At 41.5% G+C, this 8,592-nt stretch overlaps 2 protein-coding genes across 2 annotated transcripts; one reads left to right on the forward strand and one right to left on the reverse strand.

The window, feature by feature from the left end:
• The first annotated feature begins 353 nt into the window (after positions 1-353).
• Positions 354-1,460, forward strand: TAS2R39 (taste 2 receptor member 39). The gene is given in 1 exon segment (XM_043871808.1): positions 354-1,460. A coding segment is annotated over 1 exon segment (1,062 nt). The 5' UTR covers positions 354-398.
• Positions 1,461-5,832: 4,372 nt separating this feature from the next.
• On the reverse strand, positions 5,833-7,974 carry LOC122674427 (tumor necrosis factor ligand superfamily member 9-like). The gene has a single exon (XM_043872733.1). It carries the CDS (start codon positions 7,955-7,957, stop codon positions 7,199-7,201), a length of 759 nt encoding a protein of 252 aa, XP_043728668.1. The 5' UTR covers positions 7,958-7,974; the 3' UTR covers positions 5,833-7,198.
• Between the last annotated feature and the right edge of the window lie 618 nt (positions 7,975-8,592).

The raw sequence follows: 8,592 nt of genomic DNA on the forward strand, positions 1-8,592 counted from the left end.
TATTATTTTCAATCAGTTCCCTGAGGTCACAAGTGAAACAGTTAAACAGGGACTTGGCGAACAGATGGTTGACTTAACTGGAGCTATTAAGAAACACAGCTCTCAATTCTGTGTTAGTGATTTATAAAGGAGAGTCTTCTCAAGTTCTCCCCTGGGCCCCACGATTGAAATAACACACCAGTGCATCCAAAAATAAATGGGAGGGGACAGGAAACAAATCCTTGCATCATTTGCAGCTCCAGATTTAGAATTTTAAAATAAACAAATGATGTAGATTTGGAAATGATGCATCAACTGCTTCCTCTTGTGACATGATGAGTGGAAGCTACCACAGACTCACACATCAAGTGCTAAGGAGACATTTTCCTCCAGACATCGAAGAGGAGCAACCACTCGGGATGATCCAAGCCTGCAGTTCCTCGGAAAATGATCTGTCACCATCTCTTGTCATTTGGATGTTAATAATTATAGGCACGGAATGCATCCTTGGTATCCTCGCAAATGGGTTCATTGCGGCGATAAACACAGCTGAATGGATTCACAATAAGGTGCTCTCCACCAGTGGCAAGATCCTGCTTTGCCTGGGTGTATCCAGAATAGGTCTACAAAGCTTCATGATGCTAGAACTTACCTTAAGCTCAACATCCCCACAGTTTTACAATGACGACGTCGTGTATCATGCATTCAGAGGGTGTTTCATGTTCTTAAATCATTGCAGCCTCTGGTTTGCGGCCTGGCTCAGCTTCTTCTACTTTGTGAAGGTGGCGGATTTCTCCTACCCCCTCTTCCTCAAGCTGAAGTGGAGAATTTCCAGACTGATGCCCTGGCTTCTGCAGCTTTCAGTGTTTGCTTCCTTGGGCCAGAGCGTGCTCTTCTTCCAAAACATCCATACTATGAACTGCAACAGTATTTTTACTCCCCACTCCTTCAACTCCACTCGGAAAAAGTCCTTCGCAGAGGCCACTGTGATCAACCTGGTTCTTTTCCTTAACCTAGGGATCTTCGTCCCTCTGATCATGTTTATCCTGGCGGCCACCCTGCTGATCATCTCTCTCAAAAGACACATCTTGCACATGAAAAGCAATGCCACTGGCTCCAGGGACCCCAGCATGGAGGCTCATCTGGGGGCCATCAGAGCTATCAGCTACTTTCTCATTCTCTATATTGTCAAAGTATTTGCTCTCTTTCTCTACACGTCCAACTTCTTTGACATCAATAGTCCCTTGAATATTTTGTGCAAAATCGTCATGGCTGCCTACCCTGCGGGTCATTCAATTCTACTGATTCAGGACAACCCTGGGCTGAAGAGAGCCTGGAAGAGGCTTCAGGCTCAAGTCCACCTTTATTTTAAAAAGTAGTCTCTAACATTCACACTCAAAGCCCCTTTCCCAACCAGCTCTGCCTTTTCCTCATCTAGACTTCTATCTTCCTACCTTCTTTCTTTCCCAGACCTGATCTGATCCTCTCACTTGGTGTGTTTTTGGTATTGGAGGTGAATCTTCATTTATCTCTTTTGTTTCATGGGCACAATTTTAGTGATGCTTGACAAATTCTTCACTTGAGTCTTCCATTTCTACCCCACCCCCTTTATCTGAAGCAGTGACTGTGGACAATGGCCACACATCAGAATCTCTAGAGGAAATTGTTTTTTAACACCAGTATCGAGGCTGGCCCCAAATCAATGAAGTCAAGATTTCCAGGGCTGGAACTTGGACAATTTGCTCAGTTCTCCAGGTGAATCTGATGAGCCTGAGTTGACGCAGCCACCAAAATAAAGCAAGGCTTTACAACTTGAATTTCTGGCAACTTCTCTCCTTCCCCATCCACATGTCTTTTAAACAGATTCAGATTATTCAGGAAGCTTTCTGAGTAATATCTGGAAATGCATTTTATCTCCATCCTCTAAAAACATAATCTGAGTAATTTGGAATATTTATCAAAATTAATGAACTGTGGTGTTGGAGAAGACTCTTGAAAGTCCCTTGGACTGCAAGGAGATCAAACCAGTCTATCCTAAAGGAGATCAATCCTGGGTGTTCATTGGAAGGGCTGATGCTAAAGCTGAAGCTCCAATACTTTGGCCACCTGACATAAAGAGCTGACTCATTGGAAAAACCCTGATGTTAGGAAGGATTGAAGGCAGGAGAAGGGGATGACAGAGGATGAGATGGTTGGATAGCATCACCAACTTGATGGACATGAGTTTGAGCAAGCTCCAGGAACTGGTGATAGACAAAGAAGCCTAACATGCTGCAGTCCATGGGGTCCCACAGTCAGATACAACTGAGTGACTGGACTGAACTGAACTGAACTGAATCAGAATTAATAATACATAAAACATCTTTCAGGGCTGCCCTGGTAGCTCAGTGGTAAAAACTCCGCCTGCCAATGCAGGAGACCCAGATTCAATCCCTGGGTTGAGAAGATCCCCCAGAGAAAGAAATGGCAACCCACTCCAGTATTTTTGCCTGGGAAATCCCATAAACAGGAGCCTGGTGGGCTATAGTCCATGGGGTCACAAAAGAGACATGACTTAGCAATGAAACAACAAAATAACTTTCAACCTAAAAATTATTGTCTAAGAACTTTCCCCAAAGATTTGGTCATATACATACAAGTGAAGAAATATTTGCAGGAAGATTATCACTGTAAGACTATTCATCAATGAGAAAAATCATACCTCTGAAAAGGATGCACATGCATCTTTAAAATGAGACAGATGACTGTGTCATAAAATGAAAATATCACCAATACATTGTTAAGTTCAAAAGGCAAGCAGATATTTTATGATTCCATTTATGTGTTTTAATGGAATATAATGCTTCCTGTACATATATGTGTATATAATGTTTCTAGAAGGATGTACCAAAAATGATTTAACATATGATTTCTGAATAGTGACATCGGGTGTCTGGAAAAAATGAAACATTTGCACTCAATTTTAACCTTTTTCCATTGTTTGAACTACTTGGAACTTGTATGCACTAATTTTAAAATTATAAGATTTATGTTGTTTCTTTAATTTCAAGGGCTAATTTCAAGGGTAAAGAATCCGCCTGCAAAGCAGGAGACCTCAGTTCAATTCCTGGGTCAAGATGATCTGCTGAAGAAGGGATAGGCTACCCACTCCAGCATTCTTGGGCTTCCCTGGTGACTCAGCTGGTAAAGAATCCACCTGCAATGTGGGAGACCTGGGTTCGATCCCTAGGTTGGAAAGATTCCCCTGGAGAAGGGAACAGCTATCCACTCCAGTATTCTGGCCTGGAGAATTCCATGGACTATATAGTCCAAGGGGTCGCATAGTTGGACAGGACTGAGTGACTTTCACTTTCATTTTAATTACAAAGAGAACTAGGTAAGGGAGAAGCGTTATTTGGGAAAGAACTATGTATCTTAATTAGTTGATTGAACCTCTGTTTATTTTTATTAAAAACACAGATCTCAATAATGGTAAACTAAAAATCTCCACTCCTATCACTCCCTCCTATTCTTCATTTTATTGGCTTACGAGCTCCTATGGAGAGTCACCAGCTTTCAATCCACAGACATGGCTAGGTTCTCTGTCCTTCTATTGGCCCCTCCTCTTCACTTTCCTTCATATCAGTTTGGATTACTGGTTAATCATACCCACACCCTTAAAAATGTTTTCAGCATTTACAGATGAAATGAAATGATATCTGAGATTTGCTTTGAGATAATCTAGCAGAGGATAAAGGAGTAGAGAGGTTTAGATGCATCAGTGTTGTTAAGTTTTTTCAAACAAGGACTCAGGTACATGGTGGTTTTTTATACTAGTCTATTTCAGGGTGTGTTTGAAATTTTCCCTAATAGTCTTGTATAAATGAATTATAAAACCTTATTAAACACTTTTAATTTCCTGGCCCCTGTTTGCCATCATGAATCTTCACCCCCATCATGTGGAACAATGGCACATCTAAATGAACCTGACTGTTTAACACCCCACATTTACTTCTAAGCAGTCTGGTATTGCTTTAGATATCACTGGATAAAGTTACATTTCTACAGATTCATGCTCTTCAGCGTCAAATGAATAACATCATTGGGCATTTCCATCTGTATTTCCCTAAAGAGGTCTCCATTAACTACTCACAATGATTAGCTCATTTCTCTTCCTCAGTCCTGAACATCCAGTCTGTCACCTCTCTGTCTTATTTTCATCTGATGAAATTGCCTTTACATTTTTTTTGATAGAAGGAAGTCATTAGGAAGTCATTCCTTCACCTTCCCCTTAGCAAATCTATAGAACTACAAATTTTATCCTGCATTCGTAATGTTTCAATAGAAAGAATCTCCTTTTGTGAACATAGATACAGAGAATAAATTGGTGGTTGCATGAAATGGGGAAGGTAGGGTGAGAAAAATGGGTGAACTGGGGCTTTTTTGAGTTTAAATAAAATTTAAAATTCTTTAAATAAATAAATCCAGGCAAAAGGAGATATTACAAGCAGATCATAATCATGAATTTGTATGTGGCACTCAAAATTCTAAGAGTTATTTTTCGATGTCCAATTTCAAAATATCATACATGTTGAACACATGAGTACATTTCTGTTCAACATATGATTAGTAGTGAAATTTCACAGTTGGAGAACATGTATATCTTCAGCTTTTACAGACAACACTCCCAACTGTTTCCCAACAAAGTTCATTGCATTTTCATACACAGTGAACCACTACATAGTACTGGAAGAAATTCAGATAAATCACAAAAATGAAATCTCATAAACACAGATGCAAAAGAGGATAGATGTTACAGCGCATTTTTAACAATGTAAGCACTACCAAAACTACTCTTTGCAATTTTAAGACAGGATATGTGGGGTGGCTATTGTCTGGAAAGAAGTAAAGGGGGACTTCTGGGTGCTATTACTAGGGAAATATTTTGTTTCATGATCTGGGTGCAATTTACATATTTCTAGCTTCTGATAATTAATTTTGGAGCACTAATTCTATGGAAGGACTGATGTTGAAGCTGAAACTCCAATACTTTGGCCACCTGATGAGATGAGCTGACTCATTTGAAAAGACCCTGATGCTGGGAAAGATTGAAGGCAGGAGGAGAAGGGGACGACAGAGGATGAGATGGTTGGATGGCATCACCAACTCAATGGACATGAGTTTGGGTAGATTTCGGAAGTTGGGATGGACAGGGAGACCTGGCGTTCTGCGGTCCATGGGATCGCAAAGAGTCGGACACAACTGAGCGACTGAACTGAACTGAACTGAATACTATGGTAATATTTTGTTTCATGATCTGGGTGCAAGTTACATATTTTTAGTTGTGAAAACTTATTTTTAGTTTGAGTTACAATGCAGCTTCAATAAAGAGTTTAAAAAATTAAGTGGCTATAAATGTATATGTGTATTTGTGTATAAACACTTCAATTAAAAGTTCTTTAAAATCCTAAACAAAAAAATTTAAAAAATAAACAGGATGAATGAGATGTGGTAGTGGTAGTAGTAGTAGATCAGTTAGATCAATTAAATCATTAGACCTAGCCATGAAGGGTCTGTGTGAGTAAATAATATTTAAAAAAGAAATAATTTTTAAAATTATAAACCCAAGAATTTAGAAAAATGATTACAAAATAAATCTAAGCAAACCAGAAGGAAAGCACAATTTATAAACATAATTCATTAAATGTTCATTTCATGAAAGATCAAAAGGGGAGGATTATAAATGAATATAAGAATTGGTTCATTGAGAAAAAGAACAAAATTAGTAGTGTTAACTTTAGTTGAGACAGGCATAAACATGCAAAATTTTTTAAAAAGGAAAAGTTACCACAAATTGGAAAAATTGAAATATTCTTTTTTTTTTTGTATTTATTATAAATTTTATTGGCATAAATGTTTAGCATGCAACCTCCAGCGATAAAATAAGATACTCCCCACTGCTTCCATACAGCCAAAACTGAGTGTCACAGAACAACTTTCTCGTGGTTTTTTTTTTTTTTTCCACTCTTGTAACCCAAAGCCAATCTATGCTTGCAGGTGAGAAACAAGCGAATGGAGGTTGATATTTTCCTCTAGACACAGACGGAACGAAACAATCAAGATGTGTGTTCACACTTCACTTGCTTTTTGATGATGCTTGGAACTTCTTTGCTAAATCAGATAATGGTTTGACAGCACTATAGAAAGACTTCCTCGATTTTTTTGTGTGCTAGTCACAATATAACAGTTACAGACAAAACCCACATAAATGTCATCTGCATGGTGAACATGTTTTCCCAGCACTTTTGAGTGTAGGCAATCAACAAACAGTACATCATACTGGACTTGTAAGCTTTGCCGCTTCCCCTAGTGTAAATACCATCACCATGGTCCATCTTAAGTTACTAGTGTGGTGACACTGAACACGGAGTTGACAAGCAATGTCCTGCAAAATGGAATTATACAGTATTCCCACTGCCAGATACAATAGAGGTAAACTATCTCAAGGGCATAGAAATAAGGTCACGAGAATAACAAAAATCCCATGCCTAAGGCACAGAGCAGTTTGAAGCCTCAAGATAACTCACATTGTCTAGTAAATGTACAATACATAGCAGTCATAAAATATAAAAATATTTTATTATCCAGCATCAGGTACCACCTCACACCCTCCCGTATGTCCCAGTTAAACAGGGTCACACACAGTCATAGTGTAAAGCCAGCATATTAGACCACCAGCTGGGCAAAAGCTGAAGGTTTTATCTTATCTTGTTCCTGGCTGAATCCCCAACACCTAAAACAGTGCCTGATAAATTTTGCATGAGTGAATAAAGCTCACGCAGCATAGATACTTGGACCCCCTCCCACAAGTTAGCCCCATGAGTCCCATGGAGTGGGGAGGAGAGGGGTTGGAAATGAGTCTCTATTTCTCACATATTAACATAAATAAGGATGGGGAGAGGGTCTATTTTATTTGCTCCTATTTCTCTAGCCTTGTACAGTGCCTGGCATGGAGCAGCAGCTCAATAAATATGAGTTGAATGGATTAAAATAATGTACAGTGTCTGAGCTCAGCTCAGAATAAATACCGAGGGACCCAGAGGATCCTGGAGGAAGCCATCAGCAGCACTGACCCCTGGCCAGCCCAGTGAGGTAGAGGAGCTGGGTCCCGTCACCTGGGGCCCCAAAGGAGGAAGGGAAGATGCAGTCTCGTTCCAAGAGGTGACACCTAGCCCTGGGGTCACGTGAGCTTTGACAAGGGAAGTCCACTGGGAACTTGGGCGGCCACGCGGAAGAGGCCCCAGACCGTGGCTTCGGCTGAGAGCTGCCAGGAGAGAGGCTCCTGGATGGCGGGGCGCAGGTAGACGCTCAAGCGCTGCCCTGCATCCAGGTGCAGCAAGCTGCTCCGGAAACCAGCTGCTGAGTTCCCCGAGGGTGGGGGTGGCAAGTCCAAGGTCAGGGTCAGGGCGGCCCCAGCTTGGCGAGGCTGCGGGTCCAGGGCCACGGAGACGGAGTCGGAGCTGTTGTGGTTGCTGGCCATCACGCGCTTCAGGGTCAAGTGCAAGAAAACATAGTAGACTCCGGCCTCGGGGACCACCAACTCTTGGGTGTGCTTGTCATAGCGCACGCCTGGCGCCAGAGTCACACCTGTCAACCCCTGCTCACTCCGCCACTGCACCGGCCCTTCAGTCAGCTGTGCACCATCGGCCACCACCAGCTGCGCGAACACACCCTGCTGCGGAGAGTTGGGGAGGCGGGCGTGGGGGTCGGAAGTCTGCTCCAGGCCCACGGGGAGAATCGAACTGGGCGCGGGACTGGAAACCGGCGAGGCAGGAGTTCCGGGGACGCCCCAGACCCGCACCACGCAGGTGGCGCAGGCAGCGGCAAGCAGCAGCAGCGCGGCGCTCAGAGCCCAGGGCAGCGGGTTGCAGACGCGACCCGGGGACGCGGGCGACCGCTGGGCCTCGGGGTCCGGGGTGACGAGTGTGTTGGAGTGCATGGCCGGCTGCGGGCGGCTGCCTGAAATATTCTTAAGAATCTGTCTTGTTCAACTTTAACAAGAGTTTGAAAACCAGGTTAAGATAGATGTTTCTAGAAAACCTGTAGGTTACTAAAATTGACTCCAACAGAGGTAGAAAATACAAACAGAATTAATCATTGTAGTTGAACTACAGAAAGTTGTCAAGACCACTGCCTCAAAGCACTGAGAATAGTTTCCACAAGGGAATTTTAAAAGCAGACTTTTTAAAAGCAGATAATGTTAAGGCTATGTAATTTTTTCACAGCATAAACATTAAGAGAATCTTCCAAATTTGTTTCATAAAATCAATATAAGTTTGATATCAAAACAATAAAAATTGTCAGAAAACTACAGACCAACCTCATTTACCAATTTATCAAAGGCTTAATATTTAAAAAAATTAAAACTAGAAGAAAAGCTTGGAGACTTCAAAATTAACTTTGGAATTGGGGAAGACCTTTCTAAAAACAATAAAAGAAAAATAAACCAGAAAAGTTTATTTAACCTGATTACATACAATGAAAAGATTCTACATGGCAAAATGTACCACAAGTAAAGTCAAAGACAAATAAACTAGAAAATAATATTTCTTGCTCACATCCTAAAAGAGGGTA

This window comes from Cervus elaphus, chromosome 18 (assembly GCF_910594005.1).
Source record: "Cervus elaphus chromosome 18, mCerEla1.1, whole genome shotgun sequence".
NCBI lineage: Eukaryota > Metazoa > Chordata > Mammalia > Artiodactyla > Cervidae > Cervus > Cervus elaphus.

Excerpts from the sequence above, each read along its gene's own strand:
- LOC122674427 (XM_043872733.1), bottom strand. The coding sequence starts at position 7,957 with ATGCACTCCAACACACTCGTCACCCCGGACCCCGAGGCCCAGCGGTCG.